Source organism: Primulina eburnea, chromosome 1 (genome assembly GCF_022965805.1).
Source record: "Primulina eburnea isolate SZY01 chromosome 1, ASM2296580v1, whole genome shotgun sequence".
Taxonomy (NCBI): domain Eukaryota; kingdom Viridiplantae; phylum Streptophyta; class Magnoliopsida; order Lamiales; family Gesneriaceae; genus Primulina; species Primulina eburnea.
This window is the reverse complement of record NC_133101.1, coordinates 336,520-351,480: the sequence shown is the minus strand read 5'-3', so window position 1 is coordinate 351,480 and position 14,961 is coordinate 336,520. Positions and strand designations below refer to the sequence as shown.

At 35.0% G+C, this 14,961-nt stretch overlaps 2 protein-coding genes and 1 pseudogene across 4 annotated transcripts; all 3 read right to left on the bottom strand.

Annotated features, from left to right (window-relative positions):
• Positions 1-292: 292 nt before the first annotated feature.
• On the bottom strand, positions 293-3,302 carry LOC140826983 (lysine histidine transporter 1-like). 2 transcript variants are annotated; one of them, XM_073189640.1, is made up of 8 exons: positions 2,920-3,302; positions 2,369-2,526; positions 1,854-2,240; positions 1,297-1,690; positions 1,098-1,203; positions 914-1,005; positions 755-823; positions 293-663 (listed from the first exon to the last, which is right to left on the bottom strand). In XM_073189640.1, exons 2-8 carry the CDS (start codon positions 2,383-2,385, stop codon positions 565-567), a joined length of 1,164 nt encoding a protein of 387 aa, XP_073045741.1. In that variant the 5' UTR covers positions 2,386-2,526; positions 2,920-3,302; the 3' UTR covers positions 293-564. The 2 variants fall into 2 exon arrangements, with proteins under 2 accessions (XP_073045741.1, XP_073045676.1); XM_073189575.1 differs by having other exon boundaries at positions 294-663; positions 2,810-3,302.
• Positions 3,303-3,672: 370 nt separating this feature from the next.
• Positions 3,673-6,996, bottom strand: LOC140826911 (lysine histidine transporter 2-like; annotated as a pseudogene).
• Positions 6,997-8,429: 1,433 nt separating this feature from the next.
• LOC140826800 (cytochrome c1-2, heme protein, mitochondrial) lies at positions 8,430-13,862 on the bottom strand. Of its 2 annotated transcripts, none has more exons than XM_073189334.1 (8): positions 13,695-13,862; positions 12,172-12,251; positions 11,555-11,775; positions 9,898-10,177; positions 9,739-9,810; positions 9,162-9,278; positions 8,986-9,051; positions 8,430-8,784 (listed from the first exon to the last, which is right to left on the bottom strand). In XM_073189334.1, the coding sequence occupies exons 2-8, from the start codon at positions 12,235-12,237 to the stop codon at positions 8,668-8,670; spliced, it is 939 nt and encodes a 312-aa protein (XP_073045435.1). In that variant the 5' UTR covers positions 12,238-12,251; positions 13,695-13,862; the 3' UTR covers positions 8,430-8,667. The 2 variants fall into 2 exon arrangements, with proteins under 2 accessions (XP_073045435.1, XP_073045495.1); XM_073189394.1 differs by having other exon boundaries at positions 13,660-13,831.
• Between the last annotated feature and the right edge of the window lie 1,099 nt (positions 13,863-14,961).

Below are 14,961 nucleotides of genomic sequence, written 5' to 3'. Positions count from 1 at the left end.
TTTTATAATAACATTTATCCAAATTTAATATCAATATTTTTTTATCAAGATCAATATTTGTGAACGACAAAAATGCATTTGACAAGGTTAAATTTTTTTTTTCTACAAATTAGTTAGCATGATTTGATCATTATAATTGATATATAATGAAGCCTATGAACTACATGATCCCAAAATTAGCGGAAACAGAAGATAAAAGTGAGGAGTATTATAATAAAAGAAAACGAAGTCATGTGGTTTATCTTTGCAAGTGTTATCTAATAAAGAGCTATCAAATTTGCAAACGAAGTGCTTTATTTTACTAGTAACAATAACAAAAAAATACATCAAATGTGCTTAACCACACCCTAAAACTTTTACTGGAAATAAGAACCGATAAAAAAAAAATGAAACATTTGAAACAAAAGTTAAGAGTTAAAAAGGTAACCACATATCATAAATTACCTCCACTGAATTATGTTTACTTTCACATAAAGTAAAACTCTAAACTAAGAAACACGTGGACTTCCTAATGAGGAATAAAAAGGTTCCGAAGTAACATATATGCCTTCTTCAATTTCATGCTTACTGATAGAACTTGTAAGTTTTGGCCTTTATTATGATTTGCCTGAGCCCTCCCACGGGTGCCACAACGGTCAAAATAACTCCAAAAGTTATGCAAAACTGAGATTTCAACACCAACAAAACCAAAGAGGAATTAGAATTTATGCTTCTGAGGAAGGAAAAATATCGAGATTCTTGAAACTGCACATACCCAATTTGCAAACCAAGAAAAGCTGAATTTCCTCGGTTTTTTCACTACAAGCCATATGATGCAGGGGAGCTGCCGAGTTCACCAATTTTATATGATGTAAGTATTTTTAAGTGCTGCATAATGAATACAGATGGAAGAAACTCAGTCATAATTGCTTACATAGTACGTAGTTGGCGCGAGAACAAATCCTCCAAAAAATCCAAGAAGGCCGTTAAAGAAAGGGAAGGTTATCGCCATAAACATTGTAAAAGCTGGAAAACAACAGCTTATATTTAGTGACTACCAATTAAACCTGAAACACATGTGCTCACACCAGAAGTAACTAGAAAACATAGCTACGTACCCACGTAAGTATTCCTTGAAACAAAACGTAGATACCAACTTCTCTTGAAACTCAGTTTCCTTACTAGTCCAGTTTCAATAAAGTCATATACTGGCATAGCATACACCTGCATATAAATACTTGAGTATGATATCCATCTATACAGTGAAGAAATTGAGTACAGACTTTAAAAGTATCTCACTAGATTTGCTATTATCACCTGATATGACCCTATAAGATGAATTACAACAAACATGTTAGCCATGGCAATAAGCCATTTAGGTCTCTGCAGCGTAATCAGAATATTTTCACCCATGGTATTGCCGAATATCCAGTATCCAATGATCCCGACCGGGATGTAGCACATGGCAACGGCTATATAAGTAACGATTACGCCCCTCATCATAGGTACCTTAGAAGGTTTATCTTTCATAGAAGGCATAGAAGATTGAATCTCCATCACTACATTGTGACCACTAAATGCAAAAGCCACGGTTCCTAAAGAACTAAAGAAGTCGAAAACTGTACCCACGGTTGTATTAGATCTGTAGCCATATTGAACATCGTGTTGCACGCCCTTGTGGATCGAGGCTCCCCAAGCTATTGTAGAATAACTTCACAAGGTAACACATTCGTTAACAAGATATTACTTTTAAGCCAACTGCAAAAAGTGAGTGAAATTCTTAATTAAATAAGTTACAATTCCTGAAAATTCAACATCGGTTTCTAGAGTTGTGAAATATCTTCAAATTAATAAGCAAGAAACACGATGCATACCTAACTGACATGACAGCTGCTGCCAAAGACACACCAGAGATTGAGTTGAAACTGGGGAGTTGGGAGAGTGCAAAGTGAGCAGAGGCGAAGATCATGATAAAATAGGAAAGCTTGATATTCTTGCAAGATTCGTGGCAGAGTAACTCATGGACTTTCCTGAGGGATTGACCTCCTGTAACCATATATACTATGTCTACTGCAACTTGGACAACTAACTGCATGGGAATGACGATCCAAAGGCCGAGCTTTTCACCAAAAGCGTGCTGTCCAAGCTCATGATACCTGTCGAATCGTTTCCCGCTATCCGTTTCATGCATTTCAACCATTTGCCATAAAGAGTACAGTGTGACAATCCAAGACAAGACCAGTACCGTTATTCCAGGACCCCTGGAAAAAATTGGTGACACAATACAAGGATATAAAGAAATGTTCTCTTTTCCAGTAAGGAAGGATTGGACTAGAAGATTCAGTAGTTTACAGATGTAAATTTAAGGGAATACAGAATGTTCACATACCATCCTAGTTCGGACATGGCGTAAGGGAGGCCAAGAACTCCAGCTCCAATTATAGCTGTGATATTGTGGAAAGCTGAGTACCACCATTTTGCAGTTCTTGCAGAAGGGATTGGAAGCCAATCGTCGATAGCCTTCTGTTCTGCATCTCGATCATTCTCCTACGTTACATAATATAAGTGTAAGACCTCAAATTTACCAAAGGTGAATTCATCAAGTAGAGATGGAAAAATACTAAGTAAAATGAAAAAGGATTAATTCATCATGCAGCACACTCCAACAAATGAGCAAATGCAGAAGTGTTTCAAAATGAAGAGACTTGATATTTGGCACAAAGAAACTTTACAGGGTCTTCAAGAAATCAATAAAGATGGCGAGAAATTGTTAATTTGGTGAAACAAGTTTCATGTCTCCAAACGTATATAGACAAAAAAAGAGACACACATCTTTAAAATAGGAGTCATCATCATTAACGGGAACTATGGAATCCATTTGATTTTTAGCTTCTGCAATTAACTTCAGCCTGCAGAATGGAGGAGGGAAAAAAACTGGACTCAGGAGTTAAATGTAATAACTCAGGAATTACTCTCTCTACCAAAAGAATCAAGACGACTTAAGCTTGGAAAATAATGGGATACATGAGTTCTTCATATTTCAATGGAAATTGATCATCGCGTGTTTATGATTAAAATTTCACCACAATATAGGTAGTGGAGAAAATTCCAAATAAAGCGAAAAGAAATAATAATAATAATAAAAAAAAAGTGAAGGGTTGTGAAAAGTTCAGTTGGAATCAAAATACTTGAACTCAAAAATGCTAATTATCAAATGAAGGGGTTGACTTTCCTAATACACAAATGGATTGAGGAGTAGGTAACTTCACAAGTTGCTACAGAGTCTTAACAGCTAGCTGGCTCCATGTGTTTTTCCAAGAAAATTCCTGGGAGGACATTATTTTAAAAGCAATTGCTGATGAACTTCTCTTTTAATAATCACTTAGTCTTGCTTGCATGGGTCAAGGTCGTAGACTCGAATAAATTTTAATATTTAACGAAATCTTAAATTTTTTATTGATTTCTTTTAGTTAACAATTGAACATGATAAGCTCTATCGATTTAAAATATTTTTTTAAATATAATAATGGCGTCGTCACTTTTTCCCCCATAATACAATATATTATCTTTAAACGAAAAAAAATTCAAACGTCAACTTTTTAGATAAACTATTTATCAAATAAGTTTAATTTATTCCCGTTCAGCTAGCTGCTAACATATATACAACAAATGTTCATTGCACAAGTTAAACCATCGTATCTCCATGTCTAATCGAATTCGATCTCCATTTGAAAAGAACTTATTCGTTTCAAGTTCTTTCAATTTTACTTGAAATTCAAGTTTGAATAGCAGACAGACCTTTTTTTTTTTTAACAGAGACAAGCAAGAGAAATGTCCATTCAACCAGAAACATGCAGGAACATTCAAGCCTTTAATTTAGTTAGCTTTCACACAATACAAAAGAATGAATTTTGTTTCATCTATCTATTTTTTATGTAAACCAGCATTGAGGGGTGGTTCAGTTATTGCGGTTAGCTTGAGTCCTCTGGCACACTTGTTGATTCTTGAATGTACTACTGATTGGTGGTGGTGAACCAGCTTCTTCAATCTTCTAGTCATGTTTATTTTTTCATCCATGCGTACTCGAGAAGACCTGGCGTCTGGCAACTTAGGCATAACTTAAGCACCATTACATCTGATCTCACACCCAAACACGGCGGCCACGACATCTTTTCTCAAGGGTTTTGAAGGACAAAAACTTCACCCTGCAATATTTGGTAGATTTATGCTCAGCTTTGGGCAGCGGAGCTTCCTTGCTTCCCATTTCTGTCCCCAGACACCTCAAGGACTTCTTGCAATGCAGGAACGTGTGTGTCCCAAGGTGTAATTCGACATCTAGATGACATGTCTCTGATAGAATAAATAATTGTCAGATCGAAAATTTGATCACGGGTATCACAAAAACACTTCAATATTGTATGATAGATAGATGAAGAATCGATGCTGTTGACCTTTCTAAAGAATGTTTTACAAACACTGATATAGATCATTATTAAATTGCTAAACAATTTATAGCTAAACAAACAGCCAATTATATTGGTAACACCCACTTTCAACTTATAACAAAAATAACAATTAATACATCACTCACTAAAACTTTTCCTGTGAAATAAGCACCGATAAAAAAAAAAATACATTTGAAACAAAAATTAGAGTTAAAAAGATAATCATAGACACAATAGTAAGTTTACTTTCACCTTCTTCAATTTCATGCTTACTGGTAGAACTTGTAAGTTTTGGCCTTTATTATGATTTGCCTGAGGCCTCCCACGGGTGCCACAACGGTCAAAATAACTCCAAAAATTATGCAAAACTGAGATTTCAACGACCACCAAAGCCAAAGAGGAATTAGCGTTTATGCTTCCGAGCAAGGACAAAAATCAAGATTCTTGAAACTGCACGTACCCAATTAGCAAACCAAGAAAGGCAAAATCTCCTCGGTTTTTTTACTACAAGCCATATGATGCAGGGAAGCTGCAGAGTTCACCAATTTTATATTATGCAAGTATTTTTAAGCGCTGCCAAATGAATACAAATGCAAGAAACTCGGTAATAATTGCTTACATAGTACGTAGTTGGCGCGAGAGCAAATCCTCCAAAAATCCAAGAAGGCCATTAAAGAAAGGGAAGGTTATCGCCATAAACGTAGTAAAAGCTGGAAAACAGTGCCATATATTTAATGAATACGAATTAAACCTGATACAAGTACTCACAACTGAAGTAACTAGAAGACATAGTTACTTACCCACATAAATATTTCTTGAAACAAAACGTAGATACCAACTTTGCCTGAACCTCAGTTTCTTTACCAGTCCTGTCTCAATAAAGTCATATACCGGAAGAGCATAGACCTGAAGATAAATAATGTACTTATGATACTCTTGGAAGGGGTGGTCAAGAAATTGAGTATAGACGTGAATAAGATCTGACCAAATTTGCAATGATCACCTGATATGACCTGATAAGATGAACTACAACAAACATGTTAGCCATGGCAATAAGCCATTTAGGTTTCTGTAGTGTAATGAGAATATTTTCATCCATGCTATTGCCAAATACCCAGTATCCAATCATTCCTGCTGGGATGTAGCAAAAGGCAACCACTATATAAGCAACGATTACACCCCTCAACATAGGTACCTTCGAAGGTGTATCTCGGGTAGAAGGCATAGAAGCTTGAATCTCCATCACTACATTGTGACCGCTATATGCAAAAGCCACGGTTCCTAAAGAACTAAAAAAGTTAAAAACTCTACCAACGGTTGTATGAGATCTGTATCCATATTGCACATCAGGTTGAACGCCCTTTTGGACCGAGGCTCCCCAAGCTATTGTAGAATAACTTCACAAGGTAAGACATTCGTTAACAAAGTATTTAAAAAACTTTCAAGTTAAATGCAAAAATGGATCGAGTTGATTCCTGAAAATTTAACATTGGATTCTAGAATTGTAGTGAAATTTCATCAAATTACTAAGCAAGAAATAAGAACGTACCTAATGGACATGACAGCTGCTGCCAGAGATATGCCAGAGATTGAGTTGAAACTGGGGAGTGGGGAGAGTGCGAAGTGAGCAGAGGCGAAGATCATGATAAAATAGGAAAGCTTGATATCCTTGCAAGGTTTGTGGCAGAGTAACTCATGGAATTTCTTGAGGGATTGACCTCCTGTAACCATATATACTATATCTACTCCAACTTGGACAACTAACTGCATGGGAACAACGATCCAAAGTCCAAGTTTTTCACCGAAAGCATGCTGTCCAAGCTCATGATGCCTGTCTAAACGTTCCCCGCTATCCGTTTCATGCATTTCAACCATTTGCCATAAAGAGTACAGAGTGACAATCCAAGATAAAACCAGAACAGTTATTCCAGGACCCCTGAAAAAACGGCAGCACAATAAAGGTACATGAGGAAATGCTTTCTTGTTCTCGGTACACGGTACACTTACGGATTGGATTAAAAGATTCATAAGTTCCCCGTGGTATTTTGAAGGGAATAATGTATTCTTACTTACCATCCTAGTTCGGACATGGCGTAAGGGAGGCCAAGAACTCCAGCTCCAACTATAGCTGTGACATTGTGGAAAGCTGAGTACCACCATTTTGCAGTTCTTGCAGAAGGGATAGGAAGCCAATAATCGATTGCCTTCTGCTTTGCATCTCGATCATTCGCCTAAATTACACAATATGTTTGTAAGAAATCAAATTTGCCAAAGGTGAATTCTTCAAGGAGAAGGGGAAAAAAATAGGTAAAAAGAAAATATTTTAATTCTACATGCAGCACACTCGAACAAACATGTAGAGACAAACAAAAGAGACTCACATCTTCATAATAGGAGCAGGAACTGTGGAATCCATTAGACTTTTGGCTTCTGCAATGAAGCTTGAAGTAGAAAGAGAAACTGAACTGAGGAGTTCAATGAACTCAGAAAACTCTCTCTGCAAATTAAGGAATCAATGATAAAAAGTTGAGATGGAAGCAAATACTCATGTTGAAATGAAGGGGTTGACTAGTTCCTAACAAACAAATGATTGAACAGTTAATAACTTCACAAGTTGCCACTGAATTTATCATCAGATAGCTCAATGTATTATTATTATTATTTTTTCCCCACTCAACGCGTCCAGGTCGCAGCTAGCGGACTCAAATAAATATAACATGCATTTACCAAGATTTTAAAAAAAGTTGACTTTACCAGCATAAGAAAATCTTCTTTTGCCGGATAACTTAGCAACGGAGAATTGAATTTCAGTAAATTCGATATACCGAGCGTTTCGATATTTTTTGATCCATACGATTTTGTTTAAGTCAGAGAAAACCAAGAATTGGTTAGAAGATCGAAATGCATCGAACGAGAATCCGCAGATGAAATAGTGTTAGTCCCTTAAATTGAAGTAATTAACAGCATTAATTAAATACAAGCAACTCAAACGACGACATGAATATATTGGTCGATTCATGCACTCATGAGATTTTTTTTTTTTTAATTCATTTCACTCATCTAAGAAAAATAAATAACATGCAGTTAACAGTTTGATGATGAAAAAAGAGATATATATTTAAAATTTTGAAAAATATAGAGTAAGTAATTATATTTAGTGTTAGTAATTAAAATGAAATCTAATAACATGTATAAAGTAATTATATTTAGTGTTAGTAATTAAAATGAAATCTAATAACATGTATAAAGGATGGCAATTTTAGAAAGTGTGTGCATGGAGAAAATTCCTATCATGTTGCTTTTGGTTGGAAAATTGCATGCCCCATTGTTCATCGACTCAGAAAAATGTTTACTTTTTAGCCGAGCTAAGCAATGTGTTGTTTTATTCATTATTTGGAAGCTAATGTAAGCTGGCAAATTAAAATCTTCCGATACTTTTGTATCGATGAGAAGGACAAAATGTTCAATAATAATTATACAAACTTAATTAATATTCTATTCCATGTCACTGATGACTTCTGATTAAAGATTTAAATTAATAAAACTGAAGGTTTAGTAGCTTAATTTCACTTTTATTATGAAACTTTTACTTGAATTATGATGGAAATAAATAATGTATCGATTAAATTTTTGAAAATAAATTCATATCTATTATATTATAATAAATTATAAAAAAAAATTGTACATTATGCATCTCGAAAAATATTCAACATGAAAATAATATATAATGAATAAAATGACATCTCTCTTTGAAAAAAAATATCAACATTAAAATAATATGTTTTCATTGATCATGTTAAATTAAATATTTATCTCATAAAATTGAATGACAAGATCATTTCATACGAGTTTTTGTGATTTTTTTAGTTAATTTGCTCAGAACATGTCCGATATACTTTAATAACCATTTTATGAGGCAGTAAATGGTAAGAGTTAAAATACTTTCTACTGTGGATTTCTTATCATGGCATGACACCATTCTTATCATGACAATAAACAAGAGAGTCACCAAAAAAAATCATTCATCGTCCAATTCAACACCACAAGAATAAACATATGCTTGTGCATTATACAAGTCATCGTTCAATAATGATAGTCTTATTGGAAAATAATTCTCGGGCACCATTGAAAACTATGCAATCTGGTTTACCACAGAAAGATAGAAGTAGCGCATGACAAAGCATTATTATTTGCCGATTTCAGATTCTCAAGACACAATGGATTAGGAAAAAGTCCTAGGAATCTAATTGACAACATCAAGAACCAGCTTTCGAGATTTGAGAACGGACCACTTCAACCGCCTGTAGTAACCAGCTTGAAGAAGTGCAAGCGATAGAACAAATATCCATTTGAATCCCATCTGCGATTGTATTATAGCGATGTCGGCGCGCAAAATGAAAACAAGTAACAAAATACCTTAATGCTATGTTCCGATTTTTCAAATTCATGATTTCCATCTTATATAGAGAACTTTTGAATTCAATGAATTTGAAATTTCTTCTTTTATTTTAATGAATGCGATTGATTTTAAATTACATAAAATATATGAGTGATCACTAACCAGTTTTCTCTCTTCCATTTCAGGCTCCGCAGCCCAGGACAAAAATGTCACAACATCTTTTCCCATCTACAAAGACAGGCAGAAGATAACTCAGATCATAATTAAAGGCAATGGGTCCTAAAAATTGAAATGTGTGTGTACAAAGTCAAAAATGAAGAATCAGCAAGTGAACCAACCTGAGCTTCTGTTGCAGGGGTACCATCTTCATACTCCACCGCACCATCATTAAGCATTTTAGGCATAGCAATAGCTCCCCCAGGGAAGTAAGGGTTATAATGCAGTCCTTCACGAATCTAAAAGAGGACAATATAGCATCTACTTAGAAGATCAAAAAATAAAGATGCAAGCTAAAACTAAAAAGGAACAATGCAGAAGAAATGCAACAAGATTCAATGGAAATTATGAACAAGTTTTGTGAATAAATATGCAGTCAGCTCAAAGATAAAAGAAAATACAAATCCAAATCCCAGAACAGAATATCAAAAAAAAAATTAGTCAAATTTTGGGAAGGTAAAAAAAAAAGAAAAACAAATACGGCCCAAACTTTAATGAATATCTCAACTTCAAAACTTTCTCATAAATACAATAACACATGCCACCCACTTGACCGCAACCCATAACCACATCCAGATTAAGGCCTTACATCTGCTGGTCAAGTCTAGGTTGTGGCTCACTCAAGCATCAGTACTTCAGAAAATATGGCCAATATGCAATATTGATGCATAGCAAAAGAGAAAAAAAAATGGGACTTACTGAAACACCAGCAGGAGGATCACGATATCCTGTAAGAAGTGCAAAGGCATAATTTTGACCATCGTGGCGAGCCTAACAATTCAAAAGTTGCAAGTTAGGTGAGAGAGATGGTAGAAATGAATGTTGAGTAAAATATTGGATGTCAGAGGGAGGAAATACTTTGGTAATGAGACTTAAATCTGGAGGATAGGCCCCTCCATTAGCAAACCTAGCTGCTTGTTCATTTGCATACGGCTGAGGAAAACGATCGCTGAGTTTCCCAGGACGAGTAAACATCTCTCCCTCATCATTAGGCCCATCCACAACCTCAATTTCAGCTGCCATGGCCTTAGTTTCCTCCTCTGTGTAAGCCACACCGACCAAGTCACGATATGATATTAATGACATGGAATGGCAGGAAGCACAGACTTGTTGATAAACCTGGTGACCACGACGAATCCTGTTTAAAATTGATAACATTTGAGAACAAGATGTCAGGGAGCCCATTCATTCCAGATAAATAATTCAAGCATTACTTCACTATAACCTGAAAACCTGTACTTAATGTACTCAGAAAGGGAAAATCTGGGCATTGAATCACCAAAGAAGAATCCATATTTCCTAGAGAGCTATCTCAAAATGATTTCAGAAACTTGTAATAAGGAATTCATAACATTGATAATCATATATCCATGGTATTGAGATGTAACAACCAAACAAAAGGGTTTTGAAATGTACGAGAAATAAAGAAAATGACTGTAAGGTGATAATGAAAATATTGATGCACAATTCCCAATGCCAAGACAAACTAGACTTATACATGGAAAACTACAGAAAAATGGACAATACAGCTGATGAAAATATTTTCATAATTTATCAGTGATCTAATGACGGTTGAGGCGGCTGTTTTAGGTGGCCCAAGCTATATGACGATGGGCAGGTGGTCGAGACGGGTGGAGGCGGCGAGCAGGCGGACCAAGTGAGGAAGTCAATATTTTTAAGTTGTAGTCAACAAATTTTAAAAACCTATTCAAAGTCAACTAATTTTAAAACTCAAAACCCTATATATTTAAATCACACCCCCTTTTTTTTTTCTTTTTTACTCTTGATTCTCACTCTTTCTCACTGTCAACCACTAAGCTCACAACACAAATTGTCTATCGCTTGCTGCCCACCATCACCAGCAGCAAGAATCTTTAGGTTAGGCATTGAATAGTTATTATTTATCATACTTTTTTGTAATATTTCAAATTTTGTGATTTCAAAAATCATATTTGTTTTTTCCTAATATTATTGATTTATTGTTGAAGATTAATGACGGAAAAGGATAAACAACCGGAGTTGGAATTTAAACCAAAGTCTGATGATATTGTTCGGGAATATGGGATGTTGTATAATAAAGAGAAAATGGATTGGATCATATGTAAGTTGTGTAAGAGGCTTATAGTATAGGATAAAACATTATATTGTGGGTATTGTAGAACAAGTTTAAGCATGTCCGATGAGGACAAAATTCAACCGCCTAGGCGGCTGAGGCGGTAGGCGGTCACTGACCTCCCCGCCACCGCCTCCCGCCATTTACAACATTGTGATTTATGATTCTAAAAATATTTCACACCTAGTAGTCCACGAAGAGCGGTCTAAGATAAATACCACATGAAACATGTTTGATAAGTAAATAGAAGTAAATCCATGACAATTACTCCCGACAAAGCTGTAATTGAGAGGAATCTTATGACAAAGCTTAATATGTCTCTGAAGATTGACAGGAGCTGATGAAGTATGGCCATTTAAAAAACTCATTTAGAAGATATTGATGAGCTAATGAAGAACTCACGAGGCATGGTCATATGAACTCAGGATGCCCTTGTGGGGCCAGGGGTAGCTAGGGGGTTCCAAACCGTGCTCGGCCTCGTCACAAGCGGACATTGTTGCAAAACTCAGCAGCCCTGATACACCTGCTCCAAAGAGGGCTAGAGCTCTCAAGTACTTTGAGGTAGCGGATCCAATTTCTTCATGCATTTTCTTGGAAATAAAAGATGATAAAACAGGAGATGCCTGAAAGAGGAAACAATTAAATTAGTTGTACATCAATTTTTTTCCTCCTCAAAACAAAATTTTCTGGCAAGCGAATTTTATGCTTCAAGCTTTGGTCAATAACCAAACATCTGGTGTTTCCTCATTTACTCATTAAAAAGCAGAAACTCGTGACTGACCTAACTCATTTACTCAATCGGAAAAATAGTAAAATTATGTTCTGCTGATTAACAGTCACAAGACTAGTGCCCTACTCTTTATTGGGGATTACAATTACAAAAAAAAAACTTCTAATATACTCCCATTCCACATTTGTTTTCTCTAGGCACACAAAGTCTACAAACCATAAATTTAAGCATTGTTAATCACATGGAAGCTCAAAAAGAACTACAAGGAAAGGATCTAAAAGAATAGAACCTTTAAAGTAGCCTGTGACTGAAGTCTCTCACTCAGCAACAGATAGATCGCTCTACCTCCAAACATCTTAAATCAGCACGCTGTTTATAGAGAAAAAACCAATAAGGGTAAAAAATCAAATACAAGAATACAAGATGAACAAAACCCATTTGCAATTACATATCACAGAAACTGAGCAGCATCTTGGCCCATATCAAACTTGGAGAGCAGATACAAGCAGTGAGCAGTCATCAACCAAAATCCATAACCCGTGTTTATAAAATAAAGAATAAATCGAAACATTTAATTGTTTCAGATGGAATATCAAACTTTTTAAAAAAAACAGAAATATATGTTTTGGGAGAGCACCCTCAAGTATTCCACAAGTTCTCAGTTGAGACCAAAAGTTGAAAGAGATACTGCTTGTCAACTACAAGTAATAAGTATCCTACCTAAGTACAGGATGAAAATTCACTGCCTTTACATATAATGCAGATCAATTTTCAAATTGCAGCCCATCACTACTATTAAAAAATTTCAAGTCTTCACCTTTTTTTATTCACTTAGCTGAAGCCTGACACAGAATATGTACTACAACAGGTGCTTTCTAATTACCTGTTCTTCTCTATGTTGAAAAGTAAGCGTACTGAAAGCAATGTAAAATATTTTTGAAAAAATTAGATGAAAAATTACAAATTATAGCAACTTAATCATTGGTTGCAGGACATGTACTATCTAGATACTGCTTCTTGTGAATTCAATAAGTTTTGAGTCCCATCATGCAATTATTTTAGTAAAACAGTTATTTGAGCAAAATATGGAAAGATTGCCCACTCTAATCATTGGTTGACGGAACTAGCCTTAGTTTCTACTGTTCTTATTCGGAAACCCTTGCAATCTTATTCAGTGTCCTTTCCTCCTTTCAAACGCAGAACTAGAAATAAATTTTCTGAAAATTACAATGAATTGACACTCTTAAGTTCTGCTTCTCTGTTGCTAGCAGCTAAGGCACTGCCTGACCTCATATTCATTGTAGATCGACTTCAGGTTAAACAGAAAGAGGAACCATCTGGTTCCCTACCTACTGGAGAGTGGAGACCCGTGCAAAAGCCATTGACAAAGAAAGTTAACAAAGGGGACAGCAACTTATTTGCAGCAGTCATATGTCAAAGCAAAAATTAGTCCCATCGACGCCACAAACAGTGAAAACAAAAGGAGTCATCTGACATCATGTAAATTGTACAATAACAAATACCATAACATCACACAAACGAAGTCGGTTAATAATTAATTCAAGACGCAGCATTTCGTTTACGCAGAAACACGAGTCTTCGTTATTCAGCTCAAATTGGACTTGTTAAAAACACAAATCCAGCTCAAGATTTTTCACGGGTCAGAAAAACGTGGCCATAAATTCCAATGAACTGAAGAAAAAAAACCCACAATTTCCAACAAGAACGACACTCACCAAAAATAAAATCAAAGACGATTAAGCTTGCACAAACTCACACAGATCGAAAGGAGTAGGACACAAGAAAATTCACCAGTAAATAATGGAAAAACCAATTGGCAGCGGCGGTAGCGAGCCGGCGAGATTAGGGAGATCCGATGAATAAATGGGAGCAGTCCACAGAGATTCACAACCGATTTGTCAATGGTAAATATTTTCTGCGTTTAGGGAAAAAAGGAACAAAATAAAGAAAGAGAGAAAAAAACTGTTCTATTTTAACGTTGGAACGGGCTGGGCTTTGCATGGTAGCTTATATATCAATGGGCTTCCATAAGTTAAATCTCCCATTCTTTTTATGTTCTTCTATAATCATATATCCTTTTTTGTTGTACTTTCGGGATAGATTATGTATAAATCATTTATAGAGTGATTATTCAGAAAATCGGATAAAATATAGAGTGATTATTCATAAATAATAATATGTTTATTTCAATTGATTAAGATTGCGATTAATAAAAAAAATCATAAAATGATTAATATAAATAAAGAGAAGAAATGATACATTTTTTTTCATTTTCATTCAATTTATAAATATTATAGATTATTTATTATGGTTAAAATCAAGGACTAAAAATCATGCTCAAAATTCCATTATTAACGAGCATTTGATAAGCTAATACCATACCCAAATGACAAAAACTATTATTAATTTAGAATTAGAACAAAATATGGTAGGAAATATTTCATATTGAAAAATAAAATAAAGAACCATATATGAAAGATATAAGCAAAGACTTGTGTGAGACGGTCTCACGGGTTGTATTTTGTGAGACGGGTCTCTTATTAGGTCATCCATGAAAAAGTATTACTTTTTTATGCTAAAAGTATTATTTTTTATTGTGAATATCGATAGGGTTGACACATCTCACAGATAAAGATTTATGATCGTCTCACAAGAGACCTACTCAGAGATATATTGTAATATTGATTAACCTGATTTCAGATTTTTTCTTGTTTTCAAACCTGGTGATGAAAGGAATATTCAAACTTGGGTTTAAGAGTAGGTTTTTTGTGAGACGGTCTCACGAATCTTTCTGTGAGACGGGTCAACTCTACCGATATTCACAATAAAAAGTAATACTACTAGGATAAAAAGTAATATTTTTTCATGGATGTCTTACAAAATACGACTCATGTGACCATCTCACATAAGTTTTTGTCTGGACTTAAAGATAAGAAAAAATGTGAACATAAAACATGTTCTAAGTTCTAACAAACAACTTTCGAAAATTGCATCCTGTGGATAATTCCAATTCGCATTATACATCCAAACAAGGAAATCAAAATATTCTATTTTTTCC

Bases quoted from the DNA above. Each gene is read 5' to 3' on its own strand.
- LOC140826983 (XM_073189575.1), bottom strand. From the start codon at position 2,857: ATGGATTCCATAGTTCCCGTTAATGATGATGACTCCTATTTTAAAGAT. The intron at 2,527-2,809 runs GTGTGTCTCTTT...TATGTAACGTAG, and splicing joins ATGACTCCTATTTTAAAGAT to GAGAATGATCGAGATGCAGA. The intron at 664-754 runs GTATGTGCAGTT...TTGAAATCTCAG, and splicing joins TTTCTTGGTTTGCAAATTGG to TTTTGCATAACTTTTGGAGT.
- LOC140826800 (XM_073189334.1), bottom strand. From the start codon at position 12,237: ATGTTTGGAGGTAGAGCGATCTATCTGTTGCTGAGTGAGAGACTTCAG. The intron at 11,776-12,171 runs GTTCTATTCTTT...TTCCTCTTTCAG, and splicing joins AGTCACAGGCTACTTTAAAG to GCATCTCCTGTTTTATCATC. The intron at 8,785-8,985 runs GTTAGTGATCAC...ATACAATCGCAG, and splicing joins AAATGGAAGAGAGAAAACTG to ATGGGATTCAAATGGATATT.